Below are 26,333 nucleotides of genomic sequence, written 5' to 3'. Positions count from 1 at the left end.
ATAAGCATAAACATTCTGCATTTCCATTTTGTAGTGTGGATCATTCATTGCGACATCATGTTTAAGAATCTGTTATCTGATAAAATACTTCATGCTACTGCCCACTGACATGCTTTTAAAGCTACTGTTGTCCATTTTTTTGGCCTTCAAAACACCTTAAAATGCAAATGTCGCGATCAGGAAAATCAAAATTTTCTCCTAGCAAGATCATTTTTGGAACCTCTGGTTTTCTAGCAATGATGTAATCTGTAGAAATTAGGAGAGTTTTTAGTATGCTTTAGTACTCTTCTCACTTAAAGGTGAACTAAGTAACTTTTTTACCTTAACTGAACAGCTTCGGAGTCATTGGAATGGTTATATTCTTATTTCGGGTTGAATGGTGGTCGTTTCGCACACCCCTGGTGCCCGTGAGCGGAAAATACGCACTTGCAACTTTGAGCCGGCGGGCCGCCGGCCGCCGCGTCAGGAAGTATCGCGTGATATCAGGTCTCGCGATGTAAACAATTGCTTTACGGCCAAAATAAATCTGCTAAAATGCTGTCATTATTGCGCTCCCTCACGCTGTCCGAACCTGAATGAAGAAGACGTTTTAAAGAATGTCCCATCTGCTTTGATGTCGTTGATCTACTAGCCTCTGGTGTCTGAGAATCACCAACGAGTTTTTACAACAGTGTTGTCAAATATCTATTCCGAAGCTGTGGGGGGAGCTCTAGAGAGAAACCTGCGAGCAAAAAGCGAGAATACAGCGAAGAAATCCCGAAACTACTGAATGCAGCTTTAACGGGGTTTCGATGTCTAGGTAACGTAGGGGAACTCCCACTGCCAACGCCCCATGTTCAGTCAGGCAAATTAAGAAAGATCATGGTTTTAGTCAACATGTTGGCCTAATTTAAAATAAACTAATATGTAGATTGTGTATAATTTTTGTTTTAATATATTAAATAATAAATAATAAATAATAATAATGTTTTTATTTTTTCCTTGTACGTGTTAGTTATAAGTAAAACAAAAAAAATCTGTAATACCATACTGTAGCCACTAGATGTCTGTATAGCCCTTTACATAAATATATATTCAGGGCTGTTTGTTCCCAAGTTGTGTAAATGAGACATGATTGCTTAGTTTTTATAGGTTTTAAAACTAACCAACATGCTAAACATTAAAGCAGAACAAACATGAACAGAAATGTTTGATCCGAGCTTGTTCAGTTTCATTTCTGTAGTGTAAATTCTGGTTTCATATTAACTGAGCATTTAGCTACAATATAGTTACTTACAGCTGTATGACATTTTCTTAAATAGTTTATATTTTGCAAATATTGTACACTGGACTAAATTCTTAATAATAAAAGTTTTTTTTTTTTTACAGTTTTTTTCAGTCGCTAACAAGCGTTTGTCCAATCAGTGTTCACATTTTCAAAACTCTAAACACAATTAGCACAGCATCGGTCTTTTGTGGCCATACCATTCACACATTTCTTGTCGTTTTCACACAATATGCAGTCAGTGAACACATTTCCATAATGCTTACATTTTCTTAACAGACAAGCTATACCTCCCAACAAAATGATGGATTGTTTTTGTAGTATTTACAAATGTTAACACACAACATCCCACAATAGCAAAAACAATATTCCAAACCTTAGATACAGTATGGACTGCATTTATTTATTTACCATTTACATTAACTTTTACCATTTTTGTAAATTTCATGATTTTAGCAAAATGTGATTTTGATTGCTAGCAAAATGTGTTGCTTTTGAACAATGTCATGAAGAAACAAGCTTTTCGAGTCCATATGCATCTTCCTGGAGTAATGATGCTGAAAATTCAGCTTTTCATCACAGGAATAAATTACATTTTACACAATTTATTACATGACATACATATTTTTAAACAGAAATCAGTTATTTCAAATTGTACTAATATTTTACAATATGAAAGTTTATAAAAACCTCTGCTTCTGCAATGATATCAGTTCAAAAACAATATATCAGTGAGAGTCAAGGAGCTACAACGACAATATGTCCAGGTATAGTGTACTGTATATTCAATTCAATGTCCAGTTCTATACACTGTAAAAATGAATACGCTATATTTACTCAATAAAATTGTGGCAACAGATTACAAGCAATATTATTAATTAAATTTAACAAATTAGAATTGAGTAATAATTAATCAAATTACAGTTTTTCTCGATTGTTTACACACATTTTCTGAAAGCATGCCTCATATTCTCAGAACTCTACACACAAATCCAAAAAAACACACACAATGGGCAAAACCCCTCAATTCTCCTGCAAAATGAAACTTTACATTCAAAACAATGTTATTTCCTCTCAAAATGGTATTTTGTTTTCAAATGACACACACAAACCATCATATGAATAGACATTTATAAGAACCAGTTGAACACTGATGTGCTCAGTGTAAAACACTATGATGAATGGAAAACACTTCTTCTCCATTCATCATAATGACTTAGGCCTTTTTTTGTTCAGTGTTACACTTACTACAGACAGTACATACATAAGTGTGTTGTAAAATATTTGAGAATATTGTTTTTATACTCAGAACACACAAATACACAGTAACAAATATATTTTATTTTTCCCACAAAAACAATGTACACAGTGTACATCCCAACCAACACAAAGTTGTACATACAGTGGTCTACATACAAAACAACAGAAGAATTTACTGTATACAGTTACAGTAAAAAAAAAAAAAATTCCAATGTTGGCATCCATTGCTCCATTGAAGAGCTCACCTGTTGCCCTTTTATGCTTAAGCTCTGATTGCTAATTGTAAAACTGTGTGACGGGTGTTTGCCCATGTGATGAGTCAGTGTGCATATTTGAATGGCAGTGTGTTCCTTGTGAAAACAAGAGATTTTCTGCATGAAAATTGTGCCAAAAGCAGAGAATTGTGTGTAGTGTTTTGAAAAAAGTGTGTTTTAGACCTGCAATTTGAGTGTAAAGCAGGAATTGTGCTTGTAGTTTAGCAGAATTGGTTCAGGGGGTTGGTGAATGAGTTACATGTTGTGGTCATTGTGTCTCAAGTACCAGAAAATGTGTGTAAACAATCGAGAAAAACTGTAATTCCTTAAAAGGTAACCATTTAAAATGAGTAAAATTTTTATTGGCAACATTGAAGACACCTGATGTTAACAAGCAGAATCACTGAAGGAGAAAATCGTAATTGTAAGTCACCGTTATGGTGATCGGTGTTTGTTTTAGTTGGGCTGTTGACCTTAAACCATCAACTTTAAATTTTGTTTGGCTGATGTATTTGAGTTATAACTGCCAGATGAACAAAGAGAAAAGGTGATCTGATGGTGTTGATTGTGTTTTAACAATCATTATTTCACCTGAATCGCTGAACTCATACAGAGCCCAATGTCTGAGTTGTGTTTATTTTATTAATTATAGCAGCACTGTCCTTGTACAGCATAATATGTTTAGCCTTTTCAATGAAATTCAAATGATAACAAAAAAAAAAAAAACTTTTTTTTAATGTAGGTACACACAGGCATCAAGATTTAGCGTATGAATCTCAGCAATGGTGACAAACAGATCACCTCTGATCATAAGCTCATTATATATTCATGCAGCAATGCATGATGGGAGCCATGAATGAGTTTTGATTGGTGGAACCCAGAATGCACTGCAACATGCTTTATAAATGTCACCATTGTTGAGATTCACAGGCTGATTCTTGATGTCTGTGTATTTTAAAACGAAATCAATTTTTTTTTGTATATTAGATAATATTTTAGATAATTAATTATAGCAGCTCTGTCCCTCTACAGTATAATATTATTTTTAACTATATGAGTTCAGAGAATCAGGTCAAATGATTGTGAAATAATGATTATGTTAAAACACAACCAACACCTTCAGATCACCTTTTCTCGTTGTTCATCTGGCTGTTATAACTCATGTACAGCAGCCAAACAAAATCTAAAGATAATGATTTAAGGTCAACAGCCCAACTAAAACAAACACCGATCACCATAACGGTGACTTACAATTACGGTTTTCTCCTTCAGTGATTCTGCTTGTTAACATCAGGTGTCTTCAATGTTGCCAATAAAAATTTTACTCATTTTAAATGGTTACCTTTTAAGGAATTAATTTGATGAATTATTACTCAATTCTAATTTGTTCAATTTAATTAATAATATTGCTTGTAATCTGTTGCCACAATTTTATTGAGTAAATATAGCGTATTCATTTTTACAGTGTAAGCTTTGCACTTTGCAAGTAGGTAACCTACACAGTAATAGGTTACAGTATTAGTAGGTAGTAGGTTAGAGTATAGTATACAGTAATGACATGATTTACATAAACTTTGTTTTGAGAGTTATGGAATTGGAGGCCAGCCAGGCCCCTCATGAATTCATTTACAGATGAGGCAGGATTCAATCTGGCCAAAAGGCGTCGACCTGGACGAAATGTAATGTGAAGGTGGAAGGTTTATGACCATCAGCCACATGACCAGATGTCCCTCCTTGAAGCCATGGATGCTGGCTCCAAGGGTGGATCCGACATACCAAGCAGTTTTATCCCAGGTGCATCGCCTTGGATGATATCAGATGTGATCTTGATGAAAACATGTGGCCTAACCCTGAAGATCGCAGAGATTAGATACAGTAATTTTGTGGGGGTTTTTGTCCATGCATAAAAGTCCATGCAGTTTTAGTAATGTCAACAATAGCCAGTATTTTGAAACCTGGTGTACTTTGATTGAGTGCATGTACCTTGTGAAGTGAAAACAAGTGTTATTCTTTGACAGAAAATTTTCATTTTGAGTCAGATTTCCAGTGTTTTGGTAAAGTTAGTGTGTGCAGAGAAACATGTGTTCTGTTTTGAAATGAAGAGTTAGTATATATTTAACTAAATGTGTTTTTGAGAAGACAATTAACCATTTGGCCAATTGTGTTTTGTAGGTGTGAGTCTGTGTTAAGAGTTTAGAAAAAGTATCTGAAGTATGGGTAAGCGCTTGTTAGCGATTGAAAAAAACTGTAATAATATTTCTTCTTGCTTGACTTTATTTATATGTGACCTTGAAGTCTTTCATATTGTGGTACTTGGATAATGTTACTGAATACTTTTTTTATGAAGTAATTTGTAACTGTAACGGAATACATTTTTAATGTAGCCCTCCCAAGCCTGATAGCAAATATAGTCTACTAACAATTTGTTTTGCTATCTTTAAATATACACTGCTCAAAAAAATAAAGGGAACACTTAAACAACACAATGTAACTCCAAGTCAATCGCACTTCTGTGAAATCAAACTGTCCACTTAGGAAGCAACACTGATTGACAATCAATTTCACATGCTGTTGTGCAGATGGAATAGACAACAGATGGAAAATATAGGCAATTAGCAAGACACCCCCAATAAAGGAGTGGTTCTGCAGGTGGTGACCACAGACCACTTCTCAGTTCCTATGCTTTCTGGCTGATGTTTTGGTCACTTTTGAATGCTGGCGGTGCTTTCACTCTAGTGGTAGCATGAGACGGAGTCTACAACCCACACAAGTGGCTCAGGTAGTGCAGCTCATCCAGGATGGCACATCAATGCGAGCTGTGGCAAGAAGGTTTGCTGTTTCTGTCAGCGTAGTGTCCAGAGCATGGAGGCGCTACCAGGAGACAGGCCACGTCATCAGGAGACGTGGAGGAGGCCGTAGGAGGGCAACCATCCAGCAGCAGGACCGCTACTTCCGCCTTTGTGCAAGGAGGAGCAGGAGGAACACTGCCAGAGCCCTGCAAAATGACCTCCAGCAGGCCACAAATGTGCATGTGTCTGCTCAAACGGTCAGAAACAGACTCCATGAGGGTGGTATGAGGGCCCGACGTCCACAGGTGGGGGTTGTGCTTACAGCCCAACACCGTGCAGGACGTTTGGCATTTGCCATAGAACACCAAGATTGGTAAATTCGCCACTGGCGCCCTGTGCTCTCCACAGATGAAAGCAGGTTCACACTGAGCACATGTGACAGACGTGACAGAGTCTGGAGACGCCGTGGAGAACGATCTGCTGCCTGCTTTCATCTTGAAAAAAAGGAAGTGTTTTCAGTGTTTCAAAGTGGTTTTAGGAAAAGCAGGTCTACAGCAGATGCTTTGGTATTGTTTGAAAATTTAAAGTTAAAAAAGCTTTTATAATGAAATAAAACAGGATTGCAGTTTTCTTTGACATAGAAAAAGCTTATGACACCTTGTGGAGGGAAGTTTTGCTAAATAAATTCAATAAAATTGGAATTGGTGGATAATTTTACAACTGTTTTAGACTTTTTATTTGAGCGCACTTTCAGGTGAAAATCGGCTGTAACAGAGTAGTGCAAGTAGCACAATATTGTTTAATTTAAATATGTATTTGATAAAGTAAAAAAAACGGAACATGGTTAGCTCTTTATACAGACGACGGAGCAGTGTGGAAAAGAAGTCGTAATATTACAGTGAAAGGCATACAGGAGTCGATTAAAGAAGTGGAGGAATGGTCACTGGATCGGGGTCTGACATTTTCAGTCTCAAAAACACAATATATGTCATTCACAAAGAACAAGAGGACTGAACATTTAAATCTGAAGTTGTGTGATAAAACATTAAATAATACCTGTTTTTAAATACCTTTGTTTATGGTTTGATGAAAAATTATCATGGAAAATTCATATTAGTAAAATTGAATTAAAGTGTAATAAGATCTTAAATTGCATGTGCAGGTGCTAGTTACTATTGTGGAGCTAGTCCTAGTGCACTGCTGCATGTATCAAGCACTGATTCGGTCTTGCTTTGATTATGGGTGCATTGTATATGGGTCGGCAACCAAATGTGATATTATTCAATCCAGATCACTAAGAGCAGTTAAAACATCCCCTGTAGATGCAATTGGGGTAGAAATGGAAATGGGAGAGATGCCCTTAGATCTTAGAAGGGAAAAACTGGCAATGACATACTGGGTGAATCTTCAACAATCAGTGAAAAATCATCTTACTCTGAAAATATTAGAGGAGTGCTGGGAATATTCATATGATGGAGGAAATAGTTGTGGATGGAAGAGTGGGATGTGGGCGAAGGATTGTGGCATGGACAATATCTGTCCTGATGTACCGATTACTGATACTCCACCATGGAAAGTCCCTGAACCGCTTGTTGATTTGAGCGTACTAGACAAGCCCAAAGAAGAACATATAGGAAAAGAGACGAATGCTATATTAAATAACACATTTTATTCAATTTTACAAATATTTACAGATGGTCCTATAGGGAACCTGTGAGTCAAAAGGTTGGAATAGGTGTTTAGATTCCGAAATTTAAAACACAGATTAGTTTGAAGATGAATTATCTGTGTACACGGCAGAGTTAACACTATAATATTAATAATAATAATAATAATAATAATAATAATAATAATAATAATAATAATAATAATAGGACTACAGTGGGTTAAACAAGTCAGGCCAAGCAGAGAAGTAATATGCTCAGATTCCATGCAAAATCAGACAGAGAAGATTTATTAATGGAAGTATTTATCATTACACAGATTAAAAGAGGCTGGAATATGGTGTATTTTTACCAGCACATGTTGGGGTCTCTGGTAATGAGGTTGCTGATAAACAACACAAGCACTGGACAAGAGAGAGGTAGATGTTAAATACCTGTGGGGGAAAGGAAGCAAAATCGATTTTAAAGAAAAAGGTAATGAATAAGAAAATTAGATGGGACAGTATAGTAGCACAGGGAGAAAAGAAGTATTGCTGTCTAGATTAAGATTAGGACACACACGATTGAAATCAACACTGGCACTTATGGATTATGCAGTGTGTGTGGTGTATTTGAAAATGTATATCATGTGCTTTTAAATTTGTAGTAAATATAATATATATCGTGATACACCATTTAATCACTTTATGAAAGGTGAGGACATAATGAAGAAAGAAGATATTTTAGGAAAAGGCTTAATGGACAGACAGCTATAGCTATATATATAAAAAAAAGAATTTGATAAAAATAAAATTTGGTGAATTACAGGAAGGTATTGGCACAATTCCACATGTAATATGTCAGTCTGGTCACTAGGAAGCTATACCACAAGCTTTGGGACCTGAAAAAAAAAGAAAACTTTAGATGAATTACAGTAGGCCTAATGTTTTTATAAAAATGTTCAAATTTAACATATTAAAACCGTGTAGCTACTGTGCATACAGGGAGCTGAAAGCAGATGAAAGCAGGCAGCAGAACGTTCTCCACGGCGTCTCCAGACTCTGTCACGTCTGTCACATGTGCTCAGTGTGAACCTGCTTTCATCTGTGAAGAGCACAGGGCGCCAGTGCCGAATTTGCCAATCTTGGTGTTCTATGGCAAATGCCAAGCGTCCTGCACGGTGTTGGGCTGTAAGCACAACCCCCACCTGTGGACGTCGGGCCCTCATACCACCCTCATGGAGTCTGTTTCTGACCGTTTGAGCAGACACATGCACATTTGTGGCCTGCTGGAGGTCATTTTGCAGGGCTCTGGCAGGGCTCCTCCTGCTCCTCCTGCTCCTCCTTGCACAAAGGCGGAAGTAGCGGTCCTGCTGCTGGGTTGTTGCCCTCCTACGGCCTCCTCCACGTCTCCTGACGTACTGGCCTGTCTCCTGGTAGCGCCTCCATGCTCTGGACACTACGCTGACAGAAACAGCAAACCTTCTTGCCACAGCTCGCATTGATGTGCCATCCTGGATGAGCTGCACTACCTGAGCCACTTGTGTGGGTTGTAGACTCCGTCTCATGCTACCACTAGAGTGAAAGCACCGCCAGCATTCAAAAGTGACCAAAACATCAGCCAGAAAGCATAGGAACTGAGAAGTGGTCTGTGGTCACCACCTGCAGAACCACTCCTTTATTGGGGGTGTCTTGCTAATTGCCTATAATTTCCACCGGTCGTCTATTCCATTCGCACAACAGCATGTGAAATTGATTGTCAATCAGTGTTGCAAGTGGACAGTTTGATTTCACAGAAGTGTGATTGACTTGGAGTTACATTGTGTTATTTAAAGGGATAGTTTACTTTGAAATTAATTTTTGATATGTTTTAGCTTACCTCAAGGGCATCCAAGATGTAGGTGTCTTTGTTTCCGCAGTAGTTTCAATTTTTATATTTTTAGGTCAAACCATTCTTGTCTGTCAGTCATATAATGCAGGTCTATGGTCACTGTCTCAAAACACAAGCACAGAGTCCAAATTAAAACAATTCCCCATCGTCCAAATGAAACAATTCCCCATCATAAGTACACATTGATGGCCTAAGACACGAAACGAGCGGTTTGTGTGAGAAAACGAACAGTATTTATATCGTTGTTATCTCTTGAAAACAGCACACGTCCAAATGATCTGACGGCGCGGGCGGGTATAGATATATACATAGATGTCGCCTTGGCTACGGTTTCGTTCCAATGAACTGCAGTAGCCAAGGCGACATCTATGTATATATCTATACCCGCCCGCGCCGTCAGATCATTTGGACGTGTGCTGTTTTCAAGAGATAACAACGATATAAATACTGTTCGTTTTCTCACACAAACCGCTCGTTTCGTGTCTTAGGCCATCAATGTGTACTTATGATGGGGAATTGTGTTTTGAGACAGTGACCACAGACCTGCATTATATGACTGACAGACAAGAACGGTTTGACCTAAAAATATCAAAATTGAAACTACTGCGGAAACAAAGACACCTACATCTTGGATGCCCTTGAGGTAAGCTAAAACATATCAAAAATTAATTTCAAAGTGAACTATCCCTTTAAGTGTTCCCTTTATTTTATTTTTTTGAGCAGTGTATATATATACATATTGAAGTCCATTCTGTGTAGAAAAATCCTGGAATGTTTTCCTCAAAAACCTTAAATTTTTTTTGAATGAAGAAGGAAAGACATGGATATCTTTGATGACATCAGGGTGAGTAAATTATCAGCAATGATCACTCAAAACCAAAACAAATAGTGTTCCAACCAATCACCGACAGGGGGAGGGTGTTGTGAGGTTCTTTCTTCAGCTCTGACTTTGCGTGCAGCCGTGCACAAGCACAAAACCTTACAACACCCTCCCCCTGTCGGTGATTGGTTGGAACACTATTTGTTTTGGTTTTGAGTGTTTGGCTAAACCATTTGTTTTTGTGTGCAGATCTCAGAGCCTAGGCTGCCTACAGAGACGCGTTTTTTTGACGGCATGCTTATGGGGCGGGCAGCTAGCGGATCGTTAGGAAAGATTAGATGAATGTGAGAAAAATATTTTTGGGCCTGAAATCACTGATACCACCTTTAAATCTCAATTACCTTAAGTATGTTTAACTTTTTTTTTATTTATTTATTTTTTATTTACAGATAAACACACAGTCTATCATTGTCCTAACACACTTTTATGTGTCTTTGTATGAACATCCTTGAGAAATTTAAGGCACATGTTTTTCCACATGTTTTCTAAGTACACTCCAATAATTACATTTTTCAGTGTTAATATATTGTCACATTTTCAATGTATGAAAATGTATGTCCATTCTTTATTTTTTATATATATTGTAATATATTAACACAATATATGAACATAGTATATTTTTCAGTATATTTACTCCATTTAATATATTGATCATAAATATATGGAAATATATTTTCGTTCCGTAAGGGTACAATGACACAAATATAATAAATAAATTGAAATGACCATAAATTGCTTTGAAGTATAAATAAGTAATCCTACAAACTTATGTGAGGATGCAATGATGAAGCAGAGACCAGAAAACTAGACTTGTGGGTAACACTTTATAATAATGCTCCGTCATTAATAAGTAATTATGCAGGAAGTATTGCAGGAATAATGAGTATTACCTCATTAACATTTCAGCTACTACTATTAACTAATGTTAACTAATCAGTAAGGAATATAGAATTGAGGACTACGATAGTTAGTAGGTATGATATAATTAGATAATCAATAATTACTTAATGAGATTGGCATCATTAAGAACCAATAGGTAATTATGACAAATTATAAAGAATTACTAATTAATTACTAATCACAACACTAACGTGTCTGAGGGTGAGCAGTTGTCTTTTTTTACTCTAAATATAGTCATAAAAAGCATCAGTAATTACTCAAGTGTTACAGTCACTCTTCAGGAACTGCTAGTAAACATCTTTTTCTCTTTAATATAACGGTCCAGATAGTCCTTGAAGAGTGACTGTAACTGTAAATCTTATGTTTAGACACAATTTTAATTAATGATGGACCATTATTATAAAGTGTTACCGACTTGTGCCATCTTAAATAAAACCTGATAGATGATAAAACATTACAGTAAAAGTATAATAGCTGCAAACACAGAATAAACCTCCAGTCAGTTCTCTCCTGTCCTGCCAAATAAAGGTGAAAGTAACACTAAAAGAAGAAACTCAGGAGTCACAAACATCCATCAAACCTCAAGGAAAGAGTCCAGTATCAGTGTCAGATAGACAGAGGTCATGAGAAAGACAGTTTATATTTAAGAGATGTGTTAAAAATGTCACACGTTGTGTCAAACTTAACACAATAAATGTGTAAGTCATTTTAACGCACAAATTGTGTCAGGTAATTACATACTCAGATGTCATTTTAAAAATAAAGTGAAAGGGCCAGATGTAAAAATATTAACCATTTAATCAATAGTCGAGTACAGAATGCATGTGCACACAAAGTACAACACAATGTTTCAAGCTCAATGACTGGACAGACTCACTGTACTGGACATTATTCAGTTATTCACGCTTCAACCCCTAACTGATAATGCTGCTTTTGACAAAAGTTCATGAGGAGATAACAGTTAACAGAGTTTACACTTTGAATTTAATCAAAATGAAGCAACTGACAAAATATTGTATATAAATAACTGTTATTTACACTGTTTGAGAACATTAACACTGCATACAGTGAACATTGATGATGAGTGTCGGCGCTCTTATAAAATGATGAGTTGAAAATCAAGAAAATATTCATATAAACAGATAAACTCTGAACATCACAAAAAGCAACTAAAGTCACAGAGAAAACAGCAGAAAAACAGAAAAGCAAATAGTCAGAACAGTAGGAATATTCAGCGGCATAATTTATTCATGCTGCAATGTGTGTGTGTGTGTGTGTGTTATATACTGAAAGATTCTGAACACACTGTATTTAAACACTAATGTACAGGTAATGCGACATTGTTAATCTCGTGCTGTAGAACCACAAGAATAAAAACCTTCAAGTCAAGGAAAGTCAGAAATCAGATATTAAACACTTGCTGAGCTTAATAAAACTGCTTAATGATATTTACATCTGATCTTATTTCTATCATGATTTTTCCTGACGCTTCAAATGTGCAAAAAACAAAAAAACAAACACAGTTTCAGGACCAAGAGAAAAATGTAAATAAATGTTAAAGAGTCGAGGGTCAAGAGCTCAACTAAAGCTGACACTGATCATGATTCTGGTGACTTCAAATGAAATATTAACATCTAAACCTGTTAATTCTCATCAAGAGCTTATATAGAGTCTGACAGAATAAAGTCAGTCTGGTTAATAATAACAAGTTAAAAGTGCAGTGAATGCAGTATTTTATATTGAAAGTGATTGGCTGCCAAAAAAACACCTGTTTTTTAATACAATTAGATTTTATTTAGTTATTTTAAATTATTGTTTTATTTATTTTAGAGCTTTTATTTGATACCATAAAAAACATACCTATTTTTTTCATGAACACAAACTGCCCTCCACACATCTCTATTCCATCCAGAGTTACATTTTAACTCACATTGTGTTAAAAATCTACACAACATGTGTCCATATACCATCAACACACTGTGTGTTTTATTATATTACAGAATATCACGTTACAAATAGTGCATTACAATGTACAAAACATCTGGGCAAACAAGACCATGCTGAAATACTACAGAATTAATTTACATATTACCATTGCTTACTATTAAAGGAGCTGTATGTAAGAAATGTATTTCAATTAATCATAAAATGGCCCTGATATGTCACTAGACATTAAGAAATCATGTTCATTTCAAATACTTATATCACTGACAACAGTAGTCCGGCCAGGATATTGTCATTTAAAAAGTGAAGTTGCAGCCCTCAACTAATGTTGATGTTGTCATCTTGTGTTTTGGCCTGATGCTCCACCCTCCACCTATCTACCAATCATGAAGTCAGTAGTGTTTCGGCATCCGGGTTGCCAGCTCTGCTCTAGTTACCACAGCTGCAGCTCCGTGTAGCAGCCTACGTTCCTGCTGGATCCTGCAGCCTATTTGGCAACCTCGAGACAGGGGGGAGGGGGAGGGGATACACCGCTCTATACAGTAATTTGAAAGTACCAGTTTTGGCCACAATCTTTCATACGGATCCTTTAATATACAATTAAAGTTACTTTTAATGTATTTCAATAATCTGATTACTGTAGTGTCCTCCTCCATTCTGCTCTATCATTGTGTCAATCTTCTTCAGTAGATCATTCACCTGATCTCTGTTATACACATCTCTATTGTATTTATTGAGTAACTTAATCTATTGTTCACCTCAATGAGGTTTTCTATGATCTCCATGAGCTGAAATTTACTCCGAAAACACTGAGGAAAAATAAAGGATATAGAAACACTTCTCATCATTAACTCTTCAGGGTTCATCTCTGTGTGAAAGAATTTAGGAGTATCAACTGCAGACACATTTCTTATTTTGTTGTTTTCTCTGTTCTTCCTCTCTATGTCTCTCTGCTCTGATTCTCTCCTTTCTCACTCTCTCAATATCATCTTGTATCTGTTTCTCCTCTTCCTCTCTCTGTCTCATGTCCTCTTCCTCTCTCTGTCTCTGCTCTTCTTCCTCTCGTCTGAATCTCTGAGCATCTTCAAACATCTGATGACTGTAGTGTCCTCCTCCATTCTGCTCTATCATTGTGTCAATCTTCTTTAGTAGATCATTCACCTGATCTCTGTTATTCACATCTTTATTGTTGAAGACGTGAAATCTGCCTCCACACCGCTGAACTAGATCTCTTAATCTACAGTCCTGCTTAATGCGTTCCTCTACAGACTCTCCATATATCAAATCTCCACGAGTGAAGAGAATGATGGAGTATTTTAACACCTCCTTACCAAACAACATCTCAATCTTCTGAGGAATCTGCTGTTCCTGTTCAGTGAATCTCATATTCATAGGAAACACAATGAGAAAAGCGTGTGGTCCAGGACTGGATATATAAACACTTCTGGCTATCTCTGTCACTGACTCTTCAGAGTTCATCTCTGTGTGATATAATCCAGGAGTATCAACTACAGACACAGATCTGCCTGAAACAGTGGCGTGAGCATCTGAACATTCACTGGTGGTTACTGTAAACATTCTCCTCTCAGATCTGAACTCTCTCTGTCCCAGTATTGTGTTTCCAGCTGCACTCTTCCCAACTCCACTTTTACCCAGAAGAACAATCCGTCTGGATGAGAGACTGACAGGAAGAGCATCTGGTTCAATGTTATCTGGTATTTTTCTCATCAGTGGATTCAGCTTCAGCATCTCTTCTTCTTCTCCTGCATAAAAAAAAAAAAAAAAAATTGAATACTATTTTTAACAGACAGTTATCACAAAGAATTGTAATTAAAAAGTGTCCAGTATAATTATTTAATAATAGAATTAAAGACTCACCCTGTATGTCAAAGTAAGGCTTAAGTATTTTTGTTAGCAGCATTTTAACTTGTTCAGTATGTCCTCTCTTCTTGTTGTTGAACACACTGTATCTTTGGTCATATTTCTGAACGAGTTTCTTCAGTGGTTCAGTGTCATTAATGAACTCTTTTATTGTCATGTTTTCGTCCTCCAGTTCGTCTCCTCTGGTGAAGAGGATCCAAGTTTTCTTCAAGCGCTCTTCTCCTAACAGCTCCTCAATCTTCTCCACAGTTTCTCTCTCTTCTTCAGTGAATCTGTCAGCTTTGATGACCAGCAGAAACACACAGAGACCTGATTCACATCTTTGAAGAACCTTTTCATTTATCATCTGCTGAATCTCTTCATCACTCATGTGTGTGTTGAATAATCCTGGTGTGTCATAAACAGTGACTGGAAACCCATCAACAGTTCCAGATTCAACAGCAACATCTCGAGTGACTGATCTGGTGCTTTTCTTAGAGATGAAAGCTTCTCGTCCCAGTATTGTGTTTCCTGATGCACTCTTCCCAGCTCTTGTTTTTCCCAGTAGCACCAAATTCAAATGCCGATTGAACGTCATATTTGCTCCCTCCATTTCTCTTCCGCAGCCTAGACAGAAATAACACAAAATAAATACAGTAACACACTCTGAACAGTTTACCATAGTAATTGTTTGCTATTACAGTAAAATAATATCACATTTCATATAAAATCCTCCAAATAAAGTTAAACATTTATAATTTTGCAAGGGTTGCACATGTTCTGAATTCTCCATGATTTGAGATGTTTCCCTCATCTAACACTGCCATTTAACGAGCTGAGGAGTTTAATCAGGTGTGCTTCATGAGCACTGTAAAAAAGAATACATTGATTTTAATGATATCTAATCAATAAAATTGAGGCAACAGATTACAAGCAATATTATTAATTAAATTTAACAAATTAGAATTGAGTAATAATTAATCAAATTAATTCCTTAAAAGTTAACCATTTAAAAAGAGTAAAATTGACAAAATATCTTTTATTGCCAACATTGAAGACACCTGGTGTTAACAAGCAGAATCACTGAAAGAGAAAACAATAATTAAAGTCACCATTATGGAGATCAGTGCGTGTGTTTTAGTTAAATAAGGCAATAAAATAAATTTTGTACATTTTACTCATTTTAAATGGTTAACTTTTAAGGAATTCATTTGATTAATTATTACTCAACTCTAATTTGTTAAATTTAATTAATAATATTGCTTGTAATCGGTTGCCTCAATTTTATTGATTAGATATCAATAAAATCAATGTATTCTTTTTTACAGTGAGGGAGGAATACAACATTACAATCCAATAATGTTGGGTTGGGAAAGTAATGTAACTTCAAGTCTATTTGTTATTCGCACAAAGGCATAAGAATATGAAATAAAGATTAAAAGACATAAAGCTTTGCATTTAGAAATAGTGTAAGTTGTTGTATGTTGACAGTCTTCATCTGAGTTCAGTTTCTGTTTCAGTGTTTAATTACTGCACAGAGATGCTGTTCACAGACTGAGCCAAACCTGAACAACTGAACTTTAAGCTTCAGAGTTGCATGTAGTAGATGATTGTAAAGTCAGAATCTAGAGCAGAACTATTTCAACACAACTGAAAACAAACAGAATGAAATGAAATGAAATATGGTCTTGTTTACAGTGCTTACTCTTTGTGTGATCGCTAACTGGACTTTGTTGTTTCTTGTGAAGTTCAGATTTCTGTTGTTCTTGTTCTTTTTTCTTCTCTTCTTCTCTTTTCTGTCTTTCATCTTGTTTCTGTTTTTCCCACTGCATTCGTTTAGTCTCATATTCAGTTTTAACCTTTTCTTTTTCTATTCTTATTTTCTCCTTTTCTTGCCTCATTTCCTCTATTTCATGTTTAAATGTATCTCGTTCTCTCTTCATCTCCTCACGCATCTTCTCCTCACTCTCTTCTTTCTCTTTCATTAGTGTTTTATATTGTTCTACTCTTGCATTAAACTCTTCTTCTCTTCTCTTTCTTTCTGTTTCTTGATTCTGTCTTTCATTCTCTATTCTGTTCATCAGTCTGTCTATTTCTGTGTCAAATCTGATCTGTAGTTTTTCTTTTTCTTTCTTCACATTCTCTTTTTCTTGTCTCATTTCCTCTATTTCATGTTTAAATGTCTCTCGTTCTTTTCTCATCTCGTCGTCTCGTATCTCTCTCTGATGTTTCTCTTGTTCTCTTATTTCTCTTTTGAGTTCCTCTTCTCTTCTCTTTCTCTCTTTGTGATGATTATTTTGTTCTTCCTCCATCATCATTCTCATTCTCTCTTTCTCTTCTTCTAGTTTGTCCACCAGTTCTTCTCTTTCTCTGACTCTGTCCATCAGGATCTTCATCTGTTGTTCTTGTTTTTCTCTCTCCATCTGTCTGAACATCTTACACGAGTAGAAACTCTCTCCATTTGCTTTCACCATGTCGTCTATCTTCTCCAGTAGATCAGACACCTGTGTTCGGTCTCCAGTCTGATTATTATTGAACACATGATATCTGTTTCCACACGCTTCAATCAGGTTCATCAGAGGAGATCCAGGTTTTCCCAAACACTGTTCAATGGTTTTGTCCTTCAGATCATCTCCTCTGGTGAAGAGCACCATGGTGAACATTAAAGATTTCTCACCAAACGTCTCTTGGATGATCTTCACTGATGTTGCTTCTTCTCGAGCGAATCGTTGTCCTAAATTGAGCACAATGATGAACACATGCGGTCCAGGCAGGATCATGGAGATGCAGTGTCTGATTTCTCTCTGGATCTCTTCATTAGTGAGTTCAGTATCAAACAGTCCTGGAGTGTCGATCACAGTAACGTGTCGGCCGTTGATGTCAGATGATTCTCTCTGACTCTCTTTAGTCACTGACTCTTGAGATGTTTCTGCTGTAAATGCGTCTTTTCCTAAGATTGTGTTTCCTGTTGCGCTTTTTCCAACTCCAGTTTTTCCCAGCAGCACAATCCTCAATTCATCTGTGTTTTCACATGAACCTGAAAATTAAAAACAGAATTTATTCTACTTTATGATGCTGAAAACTATACCACCTGATCATCTTTGTTTCTGGCTTCCTTTGCAACAAGTTATGTATTTTGTTAAACACTGGTACAAAGACCACAAACTCACATAAAAAGTTTTTTAACTCATGGGATTTTTTTGTTGTGTACTAATCTACTTTTCCTGTGGAACACTGAAGCTTGGCATTTGACTGATCACCAGGGTTTTTTTTTTTTTTTACATTTTCGAATCTTTGAACTTTGACATGTTGCAGTTTTTCTGTTAAAAATACAAATTCATAAAACAATACTAAAGAATAAAACTGCTGTAGATTTTAAAAGTAAAATAACTGTTTTTCGTCATTTTTCTAGCTGCACTGTTTAAGATTTAAACTGATGTTCTGGTCATTACCTTGTGGCAGTAAATGTGTCTCTAGTGAATGAATTTTCTTCTTCATCTTTTCATATTTCATCAGTTTTTTCATCTGTGCCTCCAGAAATGACTCTGTGGAGAAAAACTCTCCTCTGTTTTCTTCCAGCATCTTCACAACCTTCTCCAACAATGTGGACACTTGTGTGGTGGGACCAAAGAAATGATGTCGTCCTCCAAAACTCTCAATGACAGACTGTGTTTCTTCATTGAGCTCTGCTGTCTGATGCTCTGAATTCTGCATTATGAGGATCATGATGTGTTTGTTGATTCTTGAGCTGAAGATCCTCTGGATCTCCTCCATTTCTGCTTTGTCTTCATTATTGAGTGGAGCATCAGGAATGAGGAGGAGGAAAACATGAACTCCAGGATCACAGAGAGACACACAGTGGAGAGTCTGACGCATCACTTCCTCCTCTGAGAGCTGAATAAGAGCTGGAAGCTCCACCAGACTGATCACACGACCATGAAGATCCACGTCTTTCTTCTCTATAATAAGTTTTGAAACAGATTTCTTCAGTGTTTCATCACTTCCACACAGCACCAAGTTCAGCTTCTGTTGTGAAGTGGCACCTACACCTCCTTAAACACAAGAACACGTGTTACTAGAACATATTTAGATATTGTTTATTTTAATTTCATTTCTATCGAATCAAATGTAAAGTGGAAGTCAGTAATCATACATTTCCTGTTTATGCAATTATTGATGAAAATAAAGTATTAATCAAATAAGTCTTATACTCATAGGCTTGCTAGTTTAATATTTTAACTCAAATGTACTATGTGACTTGAAATCCCTATATGATGCCATGATTCACAATACACAATGATGCATCATGACTGAGTCGTTGTATTTGTCCAGTGTCTATCTTTGACTCTTCACATGATCGTTTGGGTGGAAAAGGCAGAAGATTAGGGACAGCAATGATGGCTGAGTGCTTCTACAACCACTGGTGAGTTTTCTGTTAATAGATTATATATTTAACCAAATCAATTAGGTCTATATAAAACTGATTGATTTTCACGTGCAAGTTGTTAGTTGAAGAATTCTGTATTATACTATAAGAAAGTTACTGCAGTCATTGTCTTTCTTTTGTTTTCATTTGTTAGACACTGACAGTTTAGACATAATACTTATATCAGTATTGCAAAGAAATGTCCTGTTGAAAGTTTTTGTTTGCTATATAAACCTCAGGCTGAATCTGCATATTTTATCTGCACCCGATGTTTAATAGCCTGGTGTCAGAATATAGGTAGTTCATTAATATTTTTTCAAAAGTAGGAAAAAATGCAATACTTGTTAAAAGAAATGTATTATTTTCTTATTTGAGTGTCCTCACCATCTGAATCTTCCTCTGTTCTGAGTGAAGCAAAAGATCTTCTCAGATCTTCATCCACCAGTGTTTCTTCAGCATCATGACACAGCTCACATGTGAGAAATTGTTCATTGTTTTCTCTGAGTATCTTCTCTAATTGTAGCAGTATTCCAGAGAACTGTCTCTTTATTTCATGATCAAGTTGAAGATGTCCTCCTCCACACTCTTCAGTTAATTGTTGAATGAATTCATTAGCTTTCACAGATGCTCCTTTAGCTGTCAGTTTCTCTTCATCAGTCATGAGCACAATTGTGCGTTTAATGGCCTCTTCACTGAATTCTTCTAGCACTCGTTTGACTCTTCTCATGTCCTCCTCAGTGAAGTCTTTATACTGCAGTACGAGTATGAAGGCATGAGGTCCTGGATCAGACAGAGACACACACTCTCTCACCGTCTCTGTGATCTGATGATCTGAGATGTTTGTCTGGAGCAGCTGAGGACTGTTGATGACCATCACACGTCTGTTCTTCAGTCTTCCTCCGACTCTCTCTACAACATCTGGAGGAGCTTCACTGTCAAACGCTGCTCGTCCTAATATGACGTTTCCCACTCCACTGTTTTCTGACTCACTCTTCCCCAGCAGAACAATCCTCAGATCACTCACTGAAACACACACATGAGCAACATGTTATGAACTGAAACATTCTAATATCACAGATAACTCACCAACAGGGGCTGCTTTTAAGGTCTGAGTTTCTATGTCTTAGCGGGAGCAAAACTGCCCACATTTGTTGCGTGTTGTTTTGCATGTTCCAACAGTGATTCTAACACATTTTTTTTGTTAACTTTACTTAATGTCTTAACTTAATTGTTAAAATCTAGTAATCTGTACTATTCACATACTATGCTTTGTTTACTCAGAAAACCCAAATTAAGATTAATTGACTGGTTTGAGTTAGTTTTTGAGGCAGGGAAATTCTTAATGGACTTTTCACTCATTTCCTCCACTTCTGCAGTTATTTTTTCTCTGTTTGCATTCACTAATTTCCCAAAGTCATGCTTAATGTTGAATTGTCAATACAACGGAAAAATTGCAAAAAGTTGACTTCATAAATTGATGTTGATTTTCCTCAAATATTTTTAGTCACCATAATGGCGATTAGTGATCCCTTTGGTTGGGCACTTGGATTATGATTGTAAAAAACTAATGATTTTGGTTAAACAGTACTTGAATATACTTGGTTAACAAGTTTTCTATACAAATGTTATTAAGTTGTGCCAACTAAAAATCAATACACTACTTTACTTGGATATTTTAATGCAATCGAAATCCTTACTTTTTCTAAGTAAAGTCAACTTATTTTACAGTGTAAACTTACTGTAGGGTGGTCTCTCTTTGCTCCGTCTTCTCCTGTGAGCAGAACCCCGAAAAACAGCTGCAGAAACAAAAGAGCTTGTGTCTGACTCTTGGATACAACACAATAACTAATAGCACAACTAAAACACATTGAGTTTTTTTTTTTTTTTAAAGAAGTTTGCAATGTTATGTCAGTAAACATGCAGTAAAATACGAACATAATATGAACACTACGCATCATAACTTACAACTTATAGAAAGAAAGAGGCTGATATTTCACAAACACTAATGAACTGAAACATCACCAACTTTTGTTTAGATACTTTTAATTGACCAAAATATATTAATTGAAAAATAGACAAATCATGTCCATCGTTCATCTTTCAAAAGGATAAATATAAAGTTCACCTGTAGTAACTGAACTTCAGATGTTCTTCACAGGATCTACATTCATTTATTTAACAAACCCTTGTCATTTTTAGGTTTTAACTGTTATTTTCTTTTAAAGCCATTGGCCTTGTCCACACTAAAACACTGTCATTTGAAAACACGTCTTTTTCTCTCCATTTTAGCCTTCGGTCAACACTGAGATAGTGTTTTTAGCAACAAAAACGAAGCTTTTGAAAACGCTCTCCAAAAGTGGATAAATTTTAAAACGTCGTTTTCGTGTTGTTAAACACGAAAAAAAAGTCTTAAGACTACACTCCTTAGTGCTAGCATCGGTCAAGCAATTGAGCGATTTGCAAGCGCTCTTCATCAGCGCTTTCTGTCTTGAGTTTGGGCCTAATGACTCCAAGGTCGTCCTCAAGCCAAAGGCACGGCTACTTACGCTTCGATGATCCTTCATTGCCCCATCGGCGTCAGAGCTCACTCCACTAGAGGCGTGGCCTGTGGTGTATCTATTGGTGACATCTGTGCGGCGGCCGGCTGGTCCTCGCATCAACCTTCACCAGATTTAACAACTTGGAAGTCCCTGCACTGCAAGCACGAATCCTCTCTGTCTAGTTGGAGTTGACCTGAGTGAGCTTAAACCACTATTACCTTTCAGGAGGTCACTATTCAGCCAATTAGCGCACACGGATCTCTGCACTGTTATGGCTGTGCAGTAGCACTGCGTTATTGAATAAAAGGCTTCAATAATCAGAGAAAAAGGAGTTTCCCCATAGCGTCTAGCAGACGCAGTACTCGTTCCCTTTATCTCAGGGAACCAAGGTTAAATTAGTAACAGAGACTTTCTGTCTGTATCGTCTCAGTGAGCTTTTTTGAGGGTTTAAGCATGCGCTGAGGTGAATTTAGCGTTTTCCGACGTTTCAGTGTGGATGAGAAACTTTTGGAAAACGCTTGAAAACACTAGTGTGGACGGAGAACATTTGAAACAAAAACTCAATTTTCAAATCTATCTGGATTAATGTACGTAGCCTAAAAGAGATGACTGATGTTCATTCAGCTATTAGTATCATTCATAATCTCTGACCTCTGCTTTCTCTGCTGGACATGTTGTTATTCTGTTATTTCTTCAGTCTTCAGTCGATCATCTTCTCTGACTCCTGACGTCTGTCTCTTCATCATCCTGTGAGAGATTATAATGATTTAATTTCATTAACACACACGGTAACACTTTAAAATATGGATCCTTCGTTAATGAATAACTACACAGGAACAAATGAGTAACACAATATTAACAATCTAGTAACTACAGTTAACTAACAAGTAACTCTGATTAACGAATTAGTAAGTAATAGCACACAGATTTAAGTGGTAGTTCACTATTAACTAATCAATAACTACTATTTTTTAATACTTCCCAGAGAACTACTGAATTTTTTTACAGATTTAAGTGGTAGTTCACTAATAACTAATCAATAACTACTATTTTTTAATACTTCCCAGAGAAATAATGAAAAAAATTCACAATTCATGCAAAACTTAATAACTAATGCAGGAAAAATTACTAGCACTAGATTAACATTACTGCTAGATACTGTACACTATAATTATCAATATGTAATAGCTTAGCAGACTTATGATTTGGGAAAGCTGTCAATAATTAGCCTATGCACTGCTGTCTTTTAGAGAACTTTTCATAAACTAAATAATTTTTAAGAATTGTTTTTATAAATGCACTTGTCTGGAACACTTACCCTGTGGCCGATTTTCCGGCATTCCTCTGGACTGGCTTTGAATAACTAGACTCATCATGGTGAGTACTGGAACATACTGAGTCATCAGCCATCCAAATACCAGTTATTTTATTATTTAACCTACCTCTCAAAATTGTTTTTATGTATGTCTCTTTGTTCATATGTGTATATATATATATATATATATATATATATATATATATATATATATATATATATATATATATATATATGTGTGTGTGTGTATATATCCTGCATGTGAATGATTAGATGATTCTACCCTTTCGGGTTGGCTCTTCATTAGTAACTACAGCATGGAATCATGATAACTAGTAATGACTCAAGTGTTAATGCATACTTTTATAGGACTTACAAATTATTTGGATCCGTATTCTAAAGTGAAGATCATTTTAACTAACTAGTAATGACTCAAGTGTTACTACATACCTCTATAGGAACTACTAATTATTTGGATCCGTATTCTAAAGTGAAGATCATGTTAACTAACTAGTAATGACTCAAGTGTTACTACATACCCCTATTTGGATCCGTATTCTAAAGTGAAGATCATGTTAACTAACTAGTAATGACTCAAGTGTTACTACATACCTCTATAGGAACTACTAATTATTTGGATCCGTATTCTAAAGTGAAGATCATGTTAACTAACTAGTAATGACTCAAGTGTTACTACATACCCCTATTTGGATCCGTATTCTAAAGTGAAGATCATGTTAACTAACTAGTAATGACTCAAGTGTTACTACATACCCCTATTTGGATCCGTATTCTAAAGTGAAGATCATGTTAACTAACTAGTAATGACTCAAGTGTCTCAAATGACTCAAGCTATAATAAAATAACTGGTATTTGGATGGCTGATGACTCAGTATGTTCCAGTACTCACCATGATGAGTCTAGTTATTCAAAGCCAGTCCAGAGGAATGCCGGAAAATCGGCCACAGGGTAAGTGTTCCAGACAAGTGCATTTATAAAAACAATTCTTAAAAATTATTTAGTTTATGAATAGTTCTCTAAAAGACAGCAGTGCATAGGCTAATTATTGACAGCTTTCCCAAATCATAAGTCTGCTAAGCTATTACATATTGATAATTAGTGTACAGTATCTAGCAGTAATGTTAATCTAGTGCTAGTAATTTTTCCTGCATTAGTTATTAATTAGTTTTGCATGAATTGTGAATTTTTTTCATTATTTCTCTGGGAAGTATTGAAAAATAGTAGTTATTGATTAGTTATTAGTGAACTAACACTTAAATCTGTAAAAAAAATCAGTAGTTCTCTGTGAAGTATTAAAAAATAGCAGTTATTGATTAGTTAATAGTGAACTACCACTTAAATCTGTGTGCTATTACTTACTAATTCGTTAATCAGAGTTACTTGTTAGTTAACTGTAGTTACTAGATTGTTAATATTGTGTTACTCATTTGTTCCTGTGTAGTTATTCATTAACGAAGGATCCGTATTTTAAAGTGTTACCACACACACTAATGAGATCATGTTACCACACCGCAGCATTTATTTAAATATGCCAATACTTTAATATGCCGTATACTTTAATATGCCCTATTCTGTAAGGGAGTTTGTTTTTCTCCAAAACACACACATTAAATTGCTATACTGATAAAAACTGAATGATTGTTTTCGGGTGTTTCTGTGTAAATGAGCATCTTATTACACTTATTTGCTCAAAGATATAGTAACTTAATAACATATATAGTACTTAATAACATGCAACAATACTATATTTTCTAAATGTCATAATCATTTGTTAACAAACAAGTATTCATTACTTTAATGAGCTCATTGTATCTGCATTAAATTATTACATTGTTTAAATTAATACATTTTTAGCTAACTGTGATTTTTTGAATGTACATTTCTGAAATACATAACTTAAGACAGTTACCTTTGATAAAAGATCACTCTAAACTCTAGACTCATGCACTTTCTGTAAAGCTGCTTTGAAATGTGTATTGTGAAAAGCGCAATACAAATAAACGTGAATTAATAACTTAACATATATGATTTAATCACAAAACAAGAGTCATTTGAGAAATTTGTTTAGCAACATGGACATTTTTTTTTTTAAAGTGTGTATATAAAGCTGTACCTTTACACTTCATAACAACTGATGAAATTACACATTTTGCAAACATTATTTAATTTTTAAAATATGAATCTAGACGCACCATCTTATATTGTGTTTTGGTTCCATGTGAAAGTGAAACCAACCATTTCTGCAGCTCATACAGTTACAATTACACTCCTAATCAATCTAAAATCATAATTTTGTGCTGTATATCATATTTACATATTAAATTATGCTCCACAAAGAGTGTATTTACAGTAAAAGTGATACCTGCATGTCCAGGTTTGTCATTTCCTGCAACAAAGCAGGAAGAAATCTGTGTGGGCGGGGTTAGTGATGTCACATTCCTCACCAAACTCAACAAAGGAGTCCTAGCATGGCAAGCCATTCTAGCTTAAAATGTCCCCAGTGTTACTCGTCATAATTGACCCTTCGCTAAGCCACGCCCGAAAACCGCCACTGGCCAATCGTGGCTTAGCAACCGTAACTAGGCGCGGGAGGTCTGGCAAGCTTTCGAGCGAGGGAAACATGCCCAAGCGTTATGCGTATGGATTGTGCAAATCTGATACCCGGTATCCTAAAAGTTTGGACGGGGTGGTGGATTTTGTTGCCTTCCCGAAACCTAAAACCCAAGGGGAGAAATGCCGGGCGTCATCTTCATTTATATAGCGCTTTTAACAATGTAGATTGTTCCAAAGCAGCTTTACATTGATAATAGGAAATTAAAAGTAAAGTGTTTTGGCTTTATAGCAGCTCTAGAATAAAGTTATTGTCCAGCTCGTGGATCAAGCAGTGTGATTAAAGGCAAGACGGAGGCTCACTGACATAACTTAACGTTACGTAAAAATATATTTCAGCATTTTGTTAATCGACGGCTAAACTAGTACCCCAATCCGATCGCGACTCTCCCGGTGTTAGTTCTAGTATAAGTAAAGGTAGTTAGTAAAAGGAGGGAACATCAGGGGGCTTGCCGGAGATCTCCAAGGAAAAGGTTGGTATGCAAACTTAATCAGTTCATAACAGTAACGTTAGTCACTTATGTGACCCACGACGTGTGAGCGGTAGCCTGGCGCACTAAAAATATAAGCGGGAGAATGTTATCATTGCAAAGTGGTCAGGCTAATGTCTTGTGTTTATTCCACAATACTTATGGATAAGCTGTTTGATTTATAAATATTAGATTTTCAAATTTCACTCACCCTGCTGTGCATGCACATAGCTGTTCCTCAATTTGTGTGTTTCCCATTTGAATGGT

At 36.0% G+C, this 26,333-nt stretch overlaps 1 protein-coding gene across 1 annotated transcript; it reads right to left on the bottom strand.

The window, feature by feature from the left end:
* Positions 1 to 12,841: 12,841 nt before the first annotated feature.
* On the bottom strand, positions 12,842 to 25,404 carry LOC311291734 (uncharacterized protein). Its single transcript, XM_084410949.1, has 8 exons — positions 25,349 to 25,404; positions 22,302 to 22,397; positions 20,850 to 20,906; positions 19,495 to 20,133; positions 18,137 to 18,736; positions 16,390 to 17,721; positions 14,703 to 15,311; positions 12,842 to 14,587 (listed from the first exon to the last, which is right to left on the bottom strand). Exons 2-8 carry the CDS (start codon positions 22,321 to 22,323, stop codon positions 13,716 to 13,718), a joined length of 4,131 nt encoding a protein of 1,376 aa, XP_084267075.1. The 5' UTR covers positions 22,324 to 22,397; positions 25,349 to 25,404; the 3' UTR covers positions 12,842 to 13,715.
* Positions 25,405 to 26,333: the final 929 nt, after the last annotated feature.

Source organism: Rutilus rutilus, assembly GCF_951802725.1.
Source record: "Rutilus rutilus genome assembly, chromosome: 1".
Taxonomy (NCBI): domain Eukaryota; kingdom Metazoa; phylum Chordata; class Actinopteri; order Cypriniformes; family Leuciscidae; genus Rutilus; species Rutilus rutilus.
The sequence above is the reverse complement of the archived record's forward strand: the minus strand, read 5'-3'. Positions and strand labels throughout refer to the sequence as shown.

Coding starts and splice junctions, on each gene's coding strand:
- LOC311291734 (XM_084410949.1), bottom strand. CDS start 22,323: ATGTCCAGCAGAGAAAGCAGAG. Junction 18,737..19,494: donor AACAGAGGAAGATTCAGATG/GTGAGGACACTC, acceptor CTTGTGTTTAAG/GAGGTGTAGGTGCCACTTCA. Junction 14,588..14,702: donor GCCTTACTTTGACATACAGG/GTGAGTCTTTAA, acceptor TTTTTTATGCAG/GAGAAGAAGAAGAGATGCTG.